Here is a 21,013-nt window from a genome sequence, read left to right as displayed (position 1 = left end):
GCTTTCCACACTGGCTAAAATGAACATTGGCCCAAAATTTCTAAATATGATAATGTCCTTGTACTCTTCCCCTAGAGCTAGAGTGTATGTTAATGGTGTTCTGTCAGACCCTTTTAAAATATCTAACGGTACCAGGCAGGGCTGCCCGCTATCTCCGATTCTATTCGCTATCACAATGGAACCTTTAGCCTGTAGAATTAGAAACAACTCCAACATTAAAGGCCTCCAAATCCAATCTACAACTTACAAACTGGCCATGTATGCGGATGACGTCCTACTTATCTTAACGGATACCGCACATTCGCTACCTGAAGCTCTAAAAGAATTCGACCAATATGGCCTAGTATCTAACTTCCACTTAAATCTCAGCAAATCTGAACTCCTTAACATTAGTGAACCCGAAATGACCTTTTCCGCTATTAAGAGCCACTGCCCCATAAAAATTGTTGAGAAAGAGATTCGCTACTTAGGCATTATCATCACCCGGACCCCAACGGATCTAGTAGAGATCAACTACAAAACACTTAAAGAAAAAATCATAACAGATCTATCTAGTTGGAAAAAAAAAACACATCTCCTGGCTAGGTCGTATTAACATAATTAAGATGAATGTACTACCTAGAGTACTATACTTACTACAAACTATCCCGATTCCCCCATCCACCCCATACATCCAGCATATACAACAAGCCATTGAAAAATATACCTGGCAAGATATTAAACCTAGAATTAATAGGACTACGATATACAAACCGAGATCAATGGGAGGGGTGAGTCTACCTAACCTACTTCTTTACAGACAGGCTATTACTCTACAACGAGCCGCCGAGTGGTGCCAGAACCTGGCACACAAGGCATGGATAAAATTGGACACTGATATACTCAACTGTCACAACATGGGCTCCTTGTTGTGGTCCCCACAAAGACTTCGCCCACCCCAAATATCACGATACCCACTACTGAAAGAGACTCTTTCCACTTGGGATGGTATTACTGCTACGCAGAGCACCATCACTACTCCTACCTCACCTTTGGTCTCGGTCCCTAACAACCCCTCCTTAGGCTTCCAAGCCATAGCGGGGAACATGGGAGACAACCCACCTCTCAGCAAACTAGCAATATCTAATGCCCTGAATCAATCCAACCTCAAAACCCAAAAAGAGCTTGCAGAATGGCTCCCGGACACCTTTTCATCCTGGTACCACTGTGCTCAACTGTACCATTACGTCACCACACACAGACACAGATCCTCGCTCCTCCGGCCACTTACACCATTTGAAACCCTATGTACACAAAACTGTCTACCAAAACACCTTATCTCCATACTATATACCATGCTGCAAAAAAGCGATACTAGAAACCTACCTACGTATGTGAGAAGCTGGCAAGGCGAACTCGGGGTCGAACTAGATCCTGAAGACTGGACCAAAATATTCGAAGCCACCAAAAGGTGCTCGGTATCCGCCAAATCCCAGGAAACACAATACAAATTCTTGAGTAGATGGTACCTAACCCCCCAAAGACTCAAAAGAATATACCCCAATTCAACTGATAAGTGCTGGAGGGGATGCGGCCAAATAGGCTCGATGGTACACATATGGTGGGACTGCCCCAAACTAGGAGACTTTTGGAAAGAGATCTTTGCCGAGATCAACCAAAAACTAGACACAACGATCCACCCCACTCCTTTGACGCTACTCTACCATGACTTACCAAAACTCTCTTCCACACATGACAGAGCCCTCCTTACGATCATGTTGAATGGAGCTAAAGCCCTCATCCCCCAAAAATGGAAAACCAACTCTATCCCCACTCTCCCAGAGTGGCGATCATTAGTCTCCACGCATCTCCAACTGGAAAGGTTCCATTACCTTAAAGTGGGCCAACCAGATGTACACGACTTAATGCTGTTGACATGGACAGGAAATCCAATCGGTTGATTGGACTTAGAGAAGACTGGAGGATAAACCTGAGTTATCCACCAGAATCTTCCTCTCCCTTATATGAATGACACACACGAGCATCCTTGACCTTGCCCCTTCCTTCCTCCCTCCTCCTCTCCTCCCCCCCCCTCCTCTCCTTCATCCCTCATTCCCTAACTTTTAGTACTACTGTTAGTACTAATATTATTATTATATGTTTATTTTACTACCTTGATTGTACAGATGTATTACTGGTCTGCTCTACGCTTATTGTTCAGTTATATACTTGTAAAAAAGAGAAAATAAGGCTAAAACCCACATACAGAACCGGCAAGGGTAGAAGTCGGCCCCTTGGATACACCATCAACCAACTCCGTGAAACCTTGGACTGTGATTGTACCACATGTTCTTATGATCTTATTAAGCCGGACTGACTTCTTGCTGCTGTTTGTGACCCTTTTATGTTTGTTTGAACTTAAATAAAGATTTGCCTTTAAAAAAAAAAACATAATTCTTGCTTGGCAAAAATTGTGTATTTTAATAGACGTAGACTATACCTTCTCCGAGTATCTACCCCTGATGGGGAACCCCGAATTTCCCCCGGGAAACAACCAGAAGATATTCAGAGAATGGTATAATAAAGATCTTAAGTCGGTTCATCAATTCCTTACAGAGGAGCGAGAAATTATATATTTTGATAACTTGAAATCCCAGTTCGATCTATCAAGCAAAGACCTATATTTCTACCTGCAAATGCATCACTTTATTTCATCAAGGGGTTGGATTGGCAGTGAGATGACTGCATGGTCGGAGCTAAATTCTGTTATGGTTATTTCTCGTGTTAAGGTTCCCTCAATATAATTACTATATAGCATTATGCTCGCCAAACAAAGCAAATCTCTATTGGAAAAATCTAGCGCAAGATGGAGATCTTTGATCCCAAACATAGATCAGGACACATTAAGAGATAGCTGCAAAGCATTAAATAAATGCCGTATCCCCATAAGCTGGAAAGAGAGTCATATGAAACTTATTAACAACTTTTATTGTACTCCTCAGAAAATGGCAAAAATGTATACTGGTCAGGATTTCTTTTGTCCGCAATGTGTCTATATGAATGCAGATATCTTGCATATGTTTTGGCAATGTCCTTGGATCGGACAATTTTGGAATAGGGTTACTTTTTGGATAAATAGAATCTATCGAACAAATATTTATATTGATACGGAAGAAATTTTTTTCTTTGTACGGTCCAAACTAGCGGCAGAACCACAAAGTAAGATTTTAAACACAATTATCTTACTTGTTAGACAACTAATACTGAAAAACTGGAAAGCTAAAAAAATGCCCGGCTTTTCAGTTTTTACTAAAGAAATCCAGATGCAAATTATTTTTTAATCTTTCCATCTCAGGGAGGCAAATGAAAAAGAAATTAGAAAGTTTCTTCTGGGTTGGCTACCCATAATTAAGACATATCCGGAAGATGTACAAAAAACAATACTATATCCATTCCTAAGTTCTCAATGTTTCTGTGATCTAGTATTATTAGGTGATTTTCCGGTAGACTGGGTTAGGAGTTATAGGTAGTTACATTAGAAGGGATTGGAGAAGTCCTGCAGGGAACTGGCAAAGGTAGTCAAGTTCTGGTTAGAGGGGACCACTAGTGGTGTATGGTTGTGAGCGGGAGTGTCAGAACCATGAGAGCCCGTGTGGTTTTTTTTTGGGGTTTTTTCTCTCTCTTTCTCTTCTCTCTCCCCCCCCATCATAGTTTTGTTTTATGTTTTGTTTTATGTCTTGTTTGGATGATCATTTTGTTCTGTCAATAAAATGAGCTGCCGGGGCCTAAGGATGGGATAACTTTCAGGATAACATTCCCATGTTAAAATGGATGGAATAGCGATGTTGTGCTGATATATATTTTTATTATTTTATTTTGTACATGATATTGTCTAAATCTGTTTTTTCCATGACATGTATATGTTTACACCCTGCGTGGTGTTGTTCCTTAGTTTTTTGTTGTACAATTTTGAGAGCCTTTTTCGGCAGCTTCAAATAAATAAATAATTGGAAAAAAAAGAGAGCTGTCATTCACATAAGTGCCTTAAACAGACAGCTGTCATTCACATAAGTGCCTTAAACAGACAGCTGTCATTCACATAAGTGCCTTAAACAGACAGCTGTCATTCACATAAGTGCCTTAAACAGAGAGCTGTCATTTACATAAGTGCCTTAAACAGAGAGCTGTCATTTACATAAGTGCCTTAAACAGAGAGAGCTGTCATTCACATGCCTTAAACAGAGAGCTGTCATTCTGTTTAAAACACTTCTGTAAATTACAGCTCTGTATAAGCATCTTCTGTGAATGACAGCTCTTTGTATAAGGCTCTTCTGTGAATGACAGCTCTCTGTATAATGCACTGCTGCTTATTACAGGTCTCTCTTTTATATAGGGCACTCATGTGACTGACAGCTCTCTGAATAATGCACTTATGTTACTAATAACATCTCTCTGTATAATGTTCTTCTGTTACTATAAGCTCTCTGTATAAGGCACATTTGTTACTGACACCACTTTGTTGTATAAGGCTCTTCTGTTACTGTCTGCTCCCTGTATAAGGAACTTCTGTTACTGGCTTCTCTCTATATAAGGTACTTATGTTACTGGCTGCTCTCTGTATAAGGCACTTCTGTGAATTACAGCTATGTGTACTGTGAATGACAGCTCTCTGTATAAGACACTAAGGTGCCCTATTAATAGAGAGAGCTGTAATAAGCAGAAGTGCATTATACAGAGAGCTCTCATTCACAGAAGAGCTTTATACAGAGAGCTGTAATTTACAGAAGTGTTTTATACAGTGCGAAGACAGTAACATAAGTGCTTTAAACAGAGAGCAGCCAGTATCAGAAGAGCCTTATACAAAGTGCTGTCAGTAACAGATGTGCCTTATACAGAGAGATTACAGTAACAGAAGAGTCTTATACAGAGAGCTGTCAGTAACAGAAGTCTTTTTATACAGAGAGCGGTCAGTAACAGAAGAGCCTTATACAGAGAACTGTCAGTAACAGAAGAGCCTTATACAGAGAGATGTTAGTAACAGGAGAGCTTTATACAGAGAGATGTCAGTAACTGAAGAGTCTTATACAGAGAGCTGTCAGTAACTGAAGAGCCTTATACAGAGAGCTGTCAGTAACTGAAGAGCCTTATAAAGAGAGATGTTAGTAACAGGATAGCCTTATACAGAGAGATGTTAGTAACAGGATAGCCTTATACAGAGAGATGTTAGTAACAGAGGAGTCTTATACCGAGAGATGTTAGTAACAGGAGAGCCTTATACAGAGAGCTGTCAGTAACTGAAGAGCCTTATACAGAGAGCTGTCAGTAACTGAAGAGCCTTATAAAGAGAGATGTTCGTAACAGGAGAGCTTTATACAGAGAGATGTCTGTAACAGGAGAGCTTTATACAGAGAGCTGTCAGTAACTAAAGAGCCTTATACAGAGAGATGTTAGTAACATAAGAGCTTTATACAGAGAGCTGCTAGTAACAGGAGAGCCTTATACAGAGAACTGTCAGTAAAAGATGAGCTTTGAACAAATAAATATCAATAGCAAACTTAGAAGAGTCTGATACAGAGTTTTTTTTAATGCGATTTGTAACCCAAAATGTTTCTTTCATAATTCAGATAGAGCAGTGATTTTAAACAACTTTCTAATTTACTTCTTTAAGTTTTTCTTCGTTCTCTTGGTATATTTTGATGAAAAGCAGGGACGTTAGCATAGGAGCCGGCCCATTTCTTTAGCACTATTTAATAAAAACAATATATTATTCTTCATTCAGTCCTATATAACAGAAACAGATTTAACAGATTTTTATTTATATTGGTTTATTAAGTTATTTTCTGTCTAATGTTTGTGAGTTACTTTCAATAAAAGTGCGGTTATTTATTTTATTTGCGTGTAGTTTTTCATTTCACATTAATTAAATTCATTAAAAGTCTAATATTAATACAATTATTACTGTGTGTGTGTGTGTGTATATATATATATATATATATATATATATACTGTGTATGTGTGTGTGTGTGTATGTATGTATGTATATATATATATATGTATATATATATGATGCAGGGAAACGGCACTCGCCAGCAGATCAATCACCTGGTGCTCCGCAATTATTAATGTATACATGATTATTGGATAATACCCACGGTTGGCAACCGCATTCCACTGGACATCCACAGAGCAGGCAAACACAGGATTTAATCAAACGCCTTTAATTAGCAAGAAAAGGCTACATTCCAAAAGTTTCGGCTCTCACAGGAGCCTTTCTCAATGGAAGCCAAACAGACATACAGTGCACACCCAAGACCCTCCCCTTTATACCAGCCTCCACCAATCAGACAGCTGGAACAATGCACACCCCTCTTGTTAGTAACACCTGTGTCAACCACAAACGACCTGGGCGATTGCGGATGACATCATCAGACCGCATCTATTAGACAACAGATGGAAGCTGCCCGTTGTCATGGAGACGCATGTAAACAGCATGTGCCCAGCTGTAGTACACAAAGGTGTAGAGGGCATGTGGGCATAGTTCCGCTGTCAGATGAGTGTCACTCAAATACAATAGGTGATCACCCAAACAAGTGAACATACAAAAACAAGTATAAACCTTATATCAAACTTTGAATGAAAATATCCTAAGGACATCATAATGCAGCTATTAATAATGCTGTAAATATAGTGATCTGGGTTACCCTCTATACCAACATGGTATCAAGGTAACTCCAGAGGAACATGAAGCATATACTTCTAAATCTAAAGCAACTTAGGTACACATATCATGGGAAGGGCGCACTGTGTCCAAACATTATATTGATCAGAATAGGAAAAAATAAGCTGACGACTCCTAGAAATTACTGATTATACCCTATAGCAACAGCCAAAGTCAATGTTAGTATTGAGACCACGGGGGGTAACAGTGTCCAGATTGAATATCCACCAAGCTTCCATTCGTAACAATGTCAGTCCTCTATTGCCTCCTCGTCTTAGGCGAGGTACATAGTCGATAAGCTTGGTCCTCGAGGAGGATACAGGGTGACCCGCAGTCAAAAACTGCCAGGCAACTGGCTGTTCTGAGCGACCTTTGTCCAAAGCCTGATGTATGGCTGTCTTATGCCAACTGTTCTCTGAACGTTGTCCCTGTCTTTCCGATGTAATATAGAGAGCATGGGCAAATGATGGCATATATGACAAACTCTGAGGTGCAGGTTAATCTGTGTTTAATAGAAAAACTCTTATTGGTGTGTGGATGATGAAATGTGTTGCCAGTTATTAGACTATTACAAGTCACGCAATTTCCACATCGAAAGCACCCTGGTTTGCCCTTAGGTAATGCTTCTCATAGCAGTGTGTTGGGTCATTTAGAACCAAGAGATCCCTAAAGTTGCTTGCTCTCTTATACACCATTCGTGGAACCGGAGACTCACAAAAAGGAAGGCTTGTATCCTTCGAGATCACCATCCAGTTTTTCTTGATGGTGTTAGCCACAAATTCTGACCCCGGAGTGTAGGGGTCACAAAGTTCAACCGTTGCAACATTTGTTCAGGTGTTTTCCTTGTTGTGAGTGTGTCCTGTGTCCACTCATTAGTCTTCAGGCATTGTTGGTCAATTAGGGACATTGGGTACCCCCTCTGTAGGAATCTCTGAGCCATCTCACATAATTGTGTATTTTTACGGGAGTCGTCAGTATTGTTGCGGACGACCCGCAGGAGCTGTGAGGAGCTGGCCCCATCTTTTTGAAACCTGGGATGAAAGCTACTATAATGAAAAATTGGAATTCTTGTCAGTGGCTTTCTGAAATAATGTTGTGTGCAGTCTATATCCCTGTGTGGTGTCAACCTTAAAAATTTCTAGATCAAGAAAATGGACTTTATCTGTATTGTGTTCCATTTTAAATCTAATTGTAGACTCAAGGCCGTTTAGGACATTGACCCATTCCACTAGCGCCTCAGAGGAGCCACTCCAAATCAAAAAGATGTTGTCTATGTAACGACAATAGAATTTAATGGATTCCTGTCTGGAGAAGATATTTTGTTGTTCATACATTGCCATGTAAATGTTGGCGTAGGATGAGGCCATGTTTGACCCCATTGCTGTCCCCATGCATTGTAGATAATAATCATTTTCAAATCGAAAAAAATTTTCTCCAGGCAGAACTCCATAAGTTGTAACAAAAATTCTACTGGTGGTCCAGTATAGTGAGCATTATCAACTAGTATTTGTCTAACCATTTCAATACCATGCGTGTGAGGTATAACGGTGTACAAACTCACCACATCCATGGTTACTAGGATCTCATTATGTTGTATGTCAAGGGTTTTCAACAAATTGATAAGTTCGAATGAGTCTTTCAAATATGATAAGGTACTTTGTACCACTGGCTGCAGATAGAAATCAATAAATTCCGCTAGGGGCTGTAGGAGGCACCCCCTGGCTGACACAATGGGTCTACCGGGGAGCTTCTCTAAAGATTTGTGAATTTTGGGTAACAGGTACAAAATAGGGCAAACTGGGTGGTCCACCATCAAGTATCCAAAAGTATCATCATCAATCACACGTGCTAGGTGGGCCAAATTTAGAACATCGTCAATTTGGTTTTTGAATACCCTAGTGGGATTAGTTGTTAATTTAAGGTAAGTATTTTCATCATGCAGTTGTCTTAATGCCTCACTTTTATACTGGATATAGTCCATTATAACTGTGGCACCCCCCTTGTCTGCCGGCCTGATCACTATATCTCTATCTGTAGAGAGGTTTTTGATGGCCTGTCTTTCGGCCTTACTCAAGTTATCTCTACTGGGGGGAATAGCTTTGTGTAATTCGGTGAGGGATGAAGTACAAATATGATGGAACGTTTTGATAGATGTGTGCGTATTGGTGGGTTCAAAGGTGCTCAGAGGCTTAAAGGGTTTAGAGGTGTAATTCCCCTTGTCTTTAAAGAAATCTTTTAACTTTAACTGTCTCTGAAACCTCCCCATGTCTACATATAAGTATAAGTCAAATAAATCACACCTAGGTTTAGGGACGAATGTAAGGCCCCTATTAAGTACTTTCAATTCGTCAGTGGGCGTGAGTTTAAATTGTAAATTATGGTTTGTTCTTTTTCAATATGTTCTTTCTTTTTGCCCCTCCCCCTACTGAGGCGTCTGTGTCCAGACCCTGGGCTAAAGGGGGCTTCTGTGCTGATCTAGTGCTCACTCTACCCTGTATGGGAGCCTGATGAGTGTGCAACTGTGTCTTGTCTGAGGTACACGGGTTACAGATGAGTGTACAACTGTGTCTTGTCTGATGTACATGAGTTACAGATAAGTGTGCAATTATGTTTTGTCTGAGGTACATGGGTTACATATGAGTGTGCAACTATATTTTGTCTGAGGTATACCGGTTACAGATGAGTGTGCAACTGTCTGCGGTACATGGGTTACAGATGAGTGTGCAACTTGTCTGAGGTACATGTGTTACAGATGAGTGTGCAACTGTGTCTTGTCTGAGGTACATGGGTTACAGAGGATTGTGCAACTTGTCTGAGGTACATGTGTTACAGATGAGTGTGCAACTGTGTCTTGTCTGAGGTACATGGGTTACAGAGGAGTGTGCTAATATCTCTTGTCTGAGGTACACAGGTTACTGTTAGTGTGTAACTATGTCTTGTATGAGGTACATGGGATACAGATGAGTGTGTAACTATGTCTTGTATGATGTTACAAATGAGTGTGCAATTATGTCTTGTCTGATGTACACAGGTTATAGATAAGTGTGCAACTCTGTCCTGTCTGAGGTACGTGACTTACAGATGAGTGTGTAACTATGTCTTGCCTGAGGTGCACGGGTTACAGATGAGTGTGTAACTATGTCTTGTCTTATGTACATGAGTTACAAGTCCTTTATTGCTACACCAAAAATGTTATTGTTTAAAAAGATAAATAATCCCTTTATTACCCATTCCCCAGTTTTGCATAACCAACACTGTTATATTAATATATGTTTTACCTCTGTGATTACCGTGTATCTAAGCCTCTGCAAACTGTCCCCTTATTCTAGTTCTTTTGACAGACTTGCATTTTAGCCAATCAGTGCTGACTCCTAGGTAACTCCACATATGTGAGCACAATGATATCTATATAGCACACATGTACTAATGCCCTCTAGTTGTGAAAAACTGCCAACATGAATTCAGATAAGAGGCGGCCTTCAAGGGCTAAGAAATTAGCAAATGAGCCTACCAAGGTTTAGCTTTTAACTAAGAATACCTACATAACAAATCAAAATTGATAATTAAAGTAAATTGGAAAGTTGTTTAAAATTATAGGCCGTATCTGAATCATGAAAGTTTATTGTTGACTAGACGTCTCTTAATTCCTAAAATTGTGGAATTATGACCGATTTCCAGCCTGATGGTCAGAGGAGAGCCTACTTCCATTTCACTTTTACATTTCCTGGCTGCAGATTCCTGTTAATCCCATCTGCTCTCAATACACACAACAGCCAGGGGAGGTTGGGAGCTTGCTGGACGTATTGTTAGTGTTGCAACTCCTACCTTCCTTGGTAACATTATACAATACAGAATTTACAATCCCATTTGCCCTCAGGGCAGTCATTTTAAATTTTCATTTTGTAATCACATTTTTTATTTTGAAATATGTCATCAGTGACAATTATTTCATGTGCCCATGGTCACTTGTGGGTGTCTGTATAATTTTATTTATATATAAGTAATGAGACAAAATCTTACAAGTAATTTCTATATTCTCACTGTACAGTGCGTATGGATGTGACACCTACAGAGGGCTTAGCGGTAGACAACAGAGGAGAACCGTATGTGTGTGATCAGGTGAAGACTGAGGAGGATGAATTTCCTATAAATACGGCTACAGGTGAGTGTCTACGTATATTGTGTCTCATTGATGCTGGTTACAGGAGTGTGCACATATGTTGTATGAGGGACTCTGATCAGTGTTTGGTGCTATTGTCTGACTGGGAAATACACAAACTGTTTTATGGTAAAGTTATAAAAACTAGATGATAGGATATAAAATCTGCTTTTTTTTGTACAGATGCAGATACTGCTGATATAGTGAAAGTTGAGATAACAGAAGATCTGTATACGTGTGATCAGGTGAAGACTGAAGAGGAGGAAGTTCCTATAAATACGGCTACAGGTGATTAGCACTAATTAAAGGGACAGTCAACACCAGAATTTTTGTTGTTTAAAAAGATAGATAATCCCTTTATTACCCATTCCCCAGTTTTGCATAACCAACACAGTTATATTAATACACTTTTTACTTCTGTGACTAACTTGTATCTAAGCATCTTCTGACCACCCCTAATCACATGACTTTTAGTTATTATCTATTGACTTGCATTTTAGCCAATTAGTTCAGTGTCTGCCACTAGCCACGGGCGTGATTACAATGTTATCCATATGGCTGACATGAACTAGCTCATGAAAAGCTAATAAAAAAGAGGCGGCCTTCAAGGGCTTAAAAATTATCATATGAGCCTTCCTAGGTTTGCTTTCAACTAGAATACCAAAAGAACAAAGCAAAATTGTTGATAAAAGTAAATTGGAAAGTTGTTTAAAATGACATGCCCTATGTGATTTGACTGTCCCTTTAAGTAAAGGAAACCTTCTGTGACCTTTTGTTTCATGTAAATAACAGTTATATTTATCAGATTGTTACACAGCAGACAGATATTAGTGCATTGCTCATGGGACAGTAAACGCCATGTAATTACAATTCTGTGGTGTTGCTATAGAATAACATAGCCACATTAACATCCTTTTTACTGCAATTAGTTTTCAAAAGGCAAACACCACCCACAATTTGCATTATATGGTGGAGCCAATCATGGCTTTAGTATCTATCTCTCTATCTATTGGGTACTTATAGAGCGCAAACTAATCACCCGTGAGGGTCTCAAGGCGCTATACACATATGATAGTCACTTTTTTAAGTCAATATAAAGTGAATTGTTTTGCAGTTGTTATCAGTTAAAGCCAATTAGGGACAGATATGTAGCAGAGTTAGCCTTGATAAATCAGTAGATCATTTCAAGTTCTGAGAATTAGAAATTGCTCAATTTTCAGATCTAAATTACACGAAAAGGGGGGGCAAAATAAATAATGAAAATATATTGCACAGTTGGTTCGTTATGCATAACTAAAACATTTTAAATAAAAATCCTGAGGTGTTTACTGTCCGTTTAACCCTTTTCGTGTCAGGTCAAAATTGTCTTCATCGGTACAACGTTTCAATGTAAAAAAATTGAAATCACGCGATCGAGATTTCAATGATGGAATCGGGTCAGGGGGGCGTCCCTATGACGCTAGGCACGCCCTTCATGCCGCAATCTCAATCTGTAAGCGGCATTGGCTTCAGTACAGCCAAACGGCTAGGACGTTCCATGCTGTCCTAATGGCGCTAAAGCCCAGCGCAGTTAGGGCGGCATGGAACGTCCTAACGTCTGGAAGAGGTTAAAAGAACACTGACATCAAAATGATTCACATAGAGCACACAATGTATTATGTATTTGTTGATGCAATTCTACTGTGTTTAGTTTTCCTTTTAGAGATTTTTTCTTTTAAAATGTTAAATCACACAGACAGGCGATTATTAAGTGATTAATAATTACGAACAAGTTCAGTAGTAACATCAGTTTGCATGTAATGTTTATAAGGCAGTGGTGTATTTAGGTCTTGTGCTTCCTCTGCTGATATACACTGTGTGTGTATATATGTGTGTGTGTGTGTATGTATGTATATATATATATATGTGTATATGTGTGTGTATATATATATATATATATATATATATATATATATATAAACCAGGGCCACCATTAACATATGAAGGGCCCTGGCATGACACATTTATTGGGATCCCAACCCATCTTACGTAGTTCCTAGCACCAGCATGACAGCTCGTGTTCACAGTGTATTGATGAGTAGCCCAGGGGTGGAGTCAAGCGTTCTGTGGCCATCACTAGTCAGTTCGGTTTTATTTAGGACAATCTGTGGAAATGGCTGGGTGGTGGTGCAATGCTTTTTGGTGAGTTTAGATTTTTATTTTGTGTGCCAAACAATTTCACCCCAAAGGTAAGCTAACCCTCTGAAGACTATGGCATGCTCACAGTATCTTCTGTATTGCAAAGCTTCATACACATTATGCCCCTCACCCTCATCTATAGACACCACATAAAGGGGGGGTGGCACAGTTCCCAGAGTGTTTAGTTGCCCTCTGGCAACTCAACTGCTAACATTCCTGTGCCTTCTTAGCAATTTATTGTCTTTAAGTAAATCTATTTATTAATGTATTTCATATTTATAAATCTCTCCCTTCGTGTCTTTCTTCGATTTTGTAGAATTTACCCTTGTTGTTTATTTTTGCGCATAGAATTAATATTTCTGCTTTTGCAATTTGGCATCAGCAAATTTTTCCTTACATTTATCTGATTATAATTAATTGTTTTTATATTCATTATTTTTCTTAAGATGGTGAGAGTCTAAGATCTATCACTTGTGGGATGTAAGTCCCTGGCAGGCACAACACACCTAGAAATTCCAGAAACAAACCCTGTCACTTAACCTCAGTAAACATTTTGCCTCATAGTGCTTAGAGATTTTTTGGAGAAAGTAGATTGACAGGGGTTCTCTAATTTATCTGAGACCCATTATGGACAGAGGGGTCGAAAGGAGTTTAGACAAGAAATGAGAACCTTCTCCCTCTATGGATATCTTACAGCCCCCCCAGGCAACATGTGAATTTATCTGCAAGGGTTAAGGTCCTGAAGATTGTTCCTGGGATCCTGTGCCTTGCTTAATCCCCAGCTTGCGCCAAGGAAGACACAGGAGTCGATATGCGTTGAAAACGGTGAATGCTAAATATGGAGCAAGTTTTGAATCTGGCTCCGCAGATATTGCAGGTTATAGAATGCATTCATTTGTTACTGCTGTATGCAGAATCGATACACATTCTGTCTGTTATGTGCTATTGATTTCTAACCTTAAACACATATCAAGACGCAGTGAAGAACGTGCAGGCCTGCATCCAAAGTTACTACTATAGGCTCCTAAACATTGTGCTGCAATGTTGTCCCAGTGTATGCCCTATAGTTATACATCTATTATGCTGAGCATCTGTCTGGTTTAAGGCGTCTATCCCTGATATCTGCTCTCTTATGGGTTAGGGGTATTCAGACGTGCTGTTTGGAGTGCTAATGTCTATCAGTAGTTGCTCCCCCCCTTGTAAATATCAAATGCAGATTGGTACGGCAAATTTGACTTACACCTTATTCTGCTTTGCTTTAAGCCCAGGTTTTATGTCACTAGGGTCTTTTTTTGGGTGAATTATCAGGCTGCCTTGTGAATAGAATATTGTATTTTAAAGGATATATATGCAAGTAAAGATGTTATATGATCTCTATACCAGTAGAGGGGGCCCTATACCATTTTTTGAAATGTTTGGCGCCAAACAATGTTTAAAAGGTGAATGTCAAATAGATATCATACATAGCATGACTAAGGGGTGATACCCCGAAACGTCGCTTTTTTTATTAGTGTTTCCAATAAAAGTTTTTTAAAACTCAACAGTGCCGGTGACGACTTGATTGATTGTCCCACAGAACACAGTGGTAAATATATCGCAATTCACACCGACACCGGGTGAATTACATGTTCTTAATAAGGGACTTTCTTTCTGCCCATATCAGAACACATACTTTTTCGAGCTAGCAAAAGATCTCCAGAGGCTATACAGAAACGTCAAACTCAAAGTTTGGTTTGGTAAAGATACTGACGATGTAACATCTAAAATTGCTGGTATGTCAAATAAAAGTATATTATCATTGCAAGATGTGGGTCTTAGAAAAAAAGAGTACATTTAACCCTAGCCTTGCCAATCACAGTATCAATACATTCATAGACTTAGTAGAGAATGAGGTTAAACGTTTATACGTTAAAGCTAAAAAATTTAATTTAACAGATGTTGATAAAAAATAAGTTCACTAACTTTTCTAAAGGTGACAATTTAGCCTTACAATCGCTGGGGGAAAAAATGAGCAAATTGTGTTTAAAGGGGCAGATAAGGGCGGAGCCACCATAATTATGGATAAAAAGTACTACATCCAAGAGATATTAGACCAATTAAATGATCCACATACATACAGAAGGATTTCAACTAATCCATTGCCAAAAATACAAAAAGAGATCAAATGTATTTTAAATCATTCTGTTGTATGTGGAGTCATAGACAAGAAGTTGGCTGAATACTTGTATATAGAAAAGCCTTGAGTGCCAATTTTTTATACTGTCCCCAAGATTCACAAAGATCCCAAGAGACCCCTGTAAAGACCCATAGTCTCCTGCATAAATTCAGCATATATAATTATTATTATTATCGGTTATTTGTAGAGCGCCAACAGATTCCGCAGCACTAACATTTCTGTGTATATTGATAAATTATTACAACCTTTGGTAGTATAAATGTCTAGCTACATAGAAGACACTGGACATTTCCTAGAGAAAGCCAGACACACAGAATTTATATCTAATAGATATCTCCTATACACCATGGACGTGAAAAGCCTATATACGTCAATTAAGCACGAGACAGGCATAGCCATAGTGAATAAAACGCTCATGGTGAGTGGGAAATATACAAATGCACAATGTCAGTTTGTTGAGAGGCTATTGGGTCTAATCTTGTATTGGATTTTTTTCCTATTCCAGGATGAGTGGTTTGTGCAGGTCAAGGGAACTGCCATGGGTTCCAATGTTGCCCCATCTTATGCCAACCTATATATGAATGAATTCGAAGAACGAATAGTATATGAGAATGGTTTGTTTAAGCAGCACGGATCGATATGGTGGCGCTATATCGATAATGTGTTTGGCGTGTGGTGGGGCAACATTGGAACCCTGGAACAGTTTGTTAATGAATTCGGCGGTTAGAGGGTTACAATTTACTCTTACATACAGCAAAGAGTCTGTTACCTTTTTAGACACAAGGGTGTCAAAAGGTATAAATACATTGAAATTAGATTTATACCACAAAGAAACAGACAGGAATACACTGTTTAAATATGACAGTTTTCATCCCAAAAGATTGGTGGATTCATTACCTAAGAGCCAAGTACTAAGGGTACAGAGAATAGTGAGTAGTGATATGGATAAGAATCTAAGACTTAAAGAGATGACAAAAAATTTTTGGAGAGAGGCTACCCATTGAAACTCATCAATAAGAAACTTGAGGAGATAAAAAACCCTATTCTTAAGAAAGATAAAATTAATAAAGAGAATAGGTTGATTTTTGTTTCGCAATACAGTCCCCATAGTAATGCCATCACACAAGCGATAAGGAAAAACTGGCATGTGCTTAGAGAATGTAATCCACAGATTAAGTTGTTCGGGGAACCTCCCCTAATGGCTTTCAGGAGGGTCAAAAATATTCGTGACCATTTGGTCAAATCAGATATAGGCTCAGCAAAAAACAACCAACAAACCCTTATGGGGAGTAAAAGAAATGGTAGTTTCCCTTGCTTGGGATGTATGAGCTGTAGTTCTATTATTAAAGGACCAAATATTTACCATCCACACAGTGGTAAAAAATATAACATCAATGGGTACTTTACTTGTGATAGTTCTTTTGTTATATATCTGATAAAATGCCCGTGTTCCCTTTTCTATTTAGGAGAGACCACCCAAAAGGTTAGGGAGCGGTTGTGCCAACACCGCTCCAACATAAGAAGAAAAAATTTAGAAGCCCCATTGTCTAAACATTTTCTAGAGCAGGGACACGGAATTAGCCAATTTAGGTGGCAAATCATTGAACAGATTTAAATACCTAGAAATGGTGGTGACAGAGAAAAACTCCTTAAGCAAAAAGAGATGTGGTGGAATCATAAGTTAGAAACCATCAACCCCAAGGGTCTCAATAGAGATTTTGATCTCACTTGCTTTTTATAGGTATGATTTACTGTAATTATATTAGCACATTGGAGCTCCAAAACTCAATTTTACCTATGTGTTTAATTTTTATATGTAATAACTATTTTTTGTGATATAACTAGTGAGCTATTTTCAATACAAGTGACATTAAAATTATAGTGTATCATTACAGCAATTTTTGTAAATATGTAACATGTTGCCAATCATCCAACAATTGTATATACATTGTATTTTAAAGGATATATATGCAATTAAATATGTTATATGATCTCTATACCAGTAGAGGGGGCCCTATACCATTTTTTGAAATGTTTGGCACCAAACAATGTTTGAAAGGTGAATGTCAAATATATATCATACATAGCATGACTAAGGGGTGATACCCCGAAACGTTGCTTTTTTATTAGTGTTTCCAATAAAAGTTTTTTCAAACCCAACAGTGCCGGTGACTTCTTGGACTTTTAATTTATACTGGGGTAGAGCAGTATACCTCTGTCACTCGTGCACTATTCTCAGATGTGCTGATTCTCACAACCTTTTGGACTATTGTGAATATAGAAGCTATGCCCTGCTAACCATTTCTCTGATGAGGGGTCAGTGCCTGAGTCCCAGGCTGGCTGTGTGTTTGTTTCAGCAGAGGATCTGTCTTTAAATTTAAAGTGAATGTCAACTTTCAAGAATGAGTGCCCGGTTTTTAAAAAATACTTTTAAAAACAGGGGCACTTTCATTCATGAAAGTTTACATTTCACCCGTTTTGTTAAAATATTTACCTTTTCTTCTTGAAGCCGAAGAAGCGATTCCCCCTCCTGCCGCTCGTCACTTCATACGTCAGCAATGACGAATCCGTCTTCCTTCAATCACAGCGTTGCCTCGGGCAATGATTCCCCTGGGGGGGAGGCTGTGATTGGAAGATGCCATATTCGTCATTGCTGACGTAAGAAGAGACGAGTGGCAGGAGGGGGAATCGCTTCTCCGGCTTCAAGAAGAAAAGGTAAGTATTTTAACAAAACCGGTGAAATGTAAACTTTCATGAATGAAAGTGCCCCTGTTTTTAAAAAAATTTAAAAAAACGGGCACTCATTCTTGAAAGTTGAGAAAAAACAGAGTCCATAGCACCCAGTCTTAAGAATAATCTTCGTCTTTTATTCCAGCATCATGGCACAAAACAGCAACCAGTAACGTTTCGGGTTATTCACCCTTAATCAGGGGTGAATAATCATGCCTAAGGGTGAATAACCCGAAATGTTGCTGGTTGCTGTTTTGTGCCATGATGCTGGAATAAAAGACAAAGATTATTCTTAAGACTGGGTACTGTGGACTCTGTTTTTTGTGACTTGTGGGGTGTTTGCAGTTGCCCCTAAATCACTGGCACCAGGTATAGGGCTGTTTGTCATTTGGATTATTCTTAAAAGTTGACATTCACTTTAAGGATAGAGCACATACACGCTCTGCTAAGGGAAGTGCTGTACACCTTTGAAGTAGGGGAGGTTAATATCCTTCAGTAAGCCAATCCTAAGGTACTTGATAAATTTTGCAAACCCCACCTAAGCAGCCTATTTCCTTCCTTCTTCCAGAAGGCATTTCTGAAATAGTGATGAAGGAACTGAACAAAGCAGATTCTCCTATAGAGGCATAGAAAAACATTCCCAAGATAGATGGCAATATTTCTACTCTGGCCAAGTAAACAACTAAAAATCTAGAGGATAGTACGTTTTTTAAAATCCTGTGCATAACAAATTGGAAGGTTTCCATAGGCAATCCTTCCAGTTTCCATGTTATTATTTCACCCTGCTTTAAGTGTTGTCTGTATGGCTCCAGCCATGTCTAAATAGTGTGATAATTCAAAAAGCAAAAGGAGGCTCCAAAGAAACACTCTAGATAACTGCCTCACTATTTATCTCCGGACAGTGAAAAATCCTTATTATTTATTTAGTATTGCACAACCTTTGTTTAATATTGTGTTTTATTCACACATTGAAAGAAAGAATACATGCTGTCACAAAGGGCACAAAGATGAATTTGTGTTATTAGGGTTAACCACTGTGAGTGATCTCCACTGTCCTTAAGTTATATTGTCTGACCAAAACACTCACTAATTTGCCCTATAGCCACAAAGTCATACAGTTATCACAATCTTCAAGATACCGGTCTTTCCTTTTCACCACGACAAACGGTTGCTGCTCCCGGACCCTTGTTCGTCCGTGTTCATGTGATCCCGGTGACAACACTGGACCGGTATCAGGATTCCCTGTGTGCGGTCGATCTGCGGTAGGTCTCAGAGTGCTCTGTATTTAATGGTATCCAGGCTCCAGTAAGGGACAGCGTACTATTATGAAAGGTATCAATTGCTCCAATAGCTTACAGCGGTTGGCCTTATTCCATACAAACACAGTGGTCGGATCTGTTCCACTCCGGATGGCAGTGCAGCATCAAATTAGTGGCTGTCTGGCAAAGGATACCAATAAGCAAAAAAGAAGAGGTCGCCAGTAATTTTAAAATAAAAAATAACTTTTATTTTTCCATATAAAACTTGGAGGGAGAGTACCCCTTTAGAAAAGACTAACTTTTTTCTGCAGGGAGCCATACTCATAGTTCTTAAAATTACTGTTGACCTCTTCTTTTTTGCTAAATGGTGTGATAACCTCATATAAGTTTCTGGATCAAGTGGCTCTGCTGAAATAATTTAGGACCAGACCAAACTTAAAGGGATAGTAAAGTCCAAATTTAACTTTAATGTTTCAGATTGTCAGATTGACGTTATTTAAGAGTCAGCACTAATTGCCTAAAATGCACATCTGTCAAAAGAACTGAAATAAGGGGGCAGTCTGCAAACGCTTAGACACAAGGTAAAAAGAGGTAAAAAGTATATTAATATAACAATGATGGTTATGCAAAACTGGTGAATGGGTAGTAAGGGATTATCTATCTTGTTAAACAATAACATTTTTGGTGTATAATGTTCCTTTAATAAGATTGCTAAAAGCTTTCTGTGTGATGCAGCTATTGATATGTTTCATCTCAATGCTAAGAATGCTGCTTTAGTGGTGTTGGCTAATTGGACCTTGTGGCTAAAGTCTTCCTCAGATGCTATGGTCTCTATTAGTAGACTGCGGCAGGCTTTGCCCTTTTTTGGGGCGCTTTTATTTCACTGTTACTGGTTAAAATGGGGTTTTCTGGCAGCAGGATAAGAGATCTAAAGGGCAGAACTTGTCCTTGGGACATTTTCTTCCCTCCAAGATATCCAAGAGTCACAGATACTATCATTCTCCCTCATAAATATGTTTTTATAACAGTAGGTCTTACAGTCTTCTTTTATTTTTTTTGTCTGTGATGTTATCAAATGTGTGCACAATAATGTCACAGGTAACAAGAAAATCCCTGCAGATGTAGGCATTTCCTTGTTAGTCTTTGGCTGTGGGGAGGGCTTTAAAGCCAATTTCTCAGCCACCAAACCACTTACAGGTACAAGAGACTCCTCATTTGAAATGGCATAAGTATCTCTTTCAAAAAAATAACTTGCAGCAAACTTGAAGTACTGTTTATCCAGAGGAAGTGGGGGGTCTTGCCCCTCCATTTGTGCTAGAGGGACCAGTGATCCCACATGTGAGAGATTTTGATCTTTGAAATGATTGTTCACTTGTCCCTCTAGCACAAAGGGGGGGTATGGGCTCCATTAGAGCACCCCAAGGTAAACAGCACTTTCAAGGGCTGTTGCAGGTTGTTGCTAATGTATGCATTACTTTTAAATAATAGTATTTTGTCCCTGTAACATACATTACTCATGAAATGACCATAAATTGCAAAAAGCACTTTACTCTGAAGAAGAATGGGCTCTAATGGAGCCTCTCCCCCTCTTCTAAGCTACAGCAACCTCATTTGAAAGGGCAGACTCCTCAAATGAGGGGGTCACTTGTCCCTCTAATGCAAACAAGGGGCATTGATAGTGGTTCCATTAAAGTAACCCTACACCTCAGGGTAAACAGCACTTTAAGTGCTGTTGCAGGGTATCACCCTCTTTCAAATGAAAGTGGTTTGGAGGCTGATATATAAGCATTCAAAGCCTTCTCCCCAACCACAGA

The 21,013-nt window shown here is 39.1% G+C and overlaps 1 protein-coding gene across 1 annotated transcript in view; it reads left to right on the top strand.

Annotated features, from left to right (window-relative positions):
• LOC128657999 (uncharacterized) overlaps window positions 1-21,013 on the top strand; it is a 302,915-nt gene that overhangs the window by 33,249 nt on the left and 248,653 nt on the right. Inside the window, exons 4-5 of the mRNA XM_053712439.1 lie at window positions 10,746-10,859; window positions 11,040-11,144. Coding sequence (XP_053568414.1) covers window positions 10,746-10,859; window positions 11,040-11,144 — 219 coding nt within the window. The remainder of the gene's footprint in view (window positions 1-10,745; window positions 10,860-11,039; window positions 11,145-21,013) is intronic.

This window comes from Bombina bombina, chromosome 4 (assembly GCF_027579735.1).
Source record: "Bombina bombina isolate aBomBom1 chromosome 4, aBomBom1.pri, whole genome shotgun sequence".
NCBI classification, from domain to species: domain Eukaryota; kingdom Metazoa; phylum Chordata; class Amphibia; order Anura; family Bombinatoridae; genus Bombina; species Bombina bombina.
The sequence above is the reverse complement of the archived record's forward strand: the minus strand, read 5'-3'. Positions and strand labels throughout refer to the sequence as shown.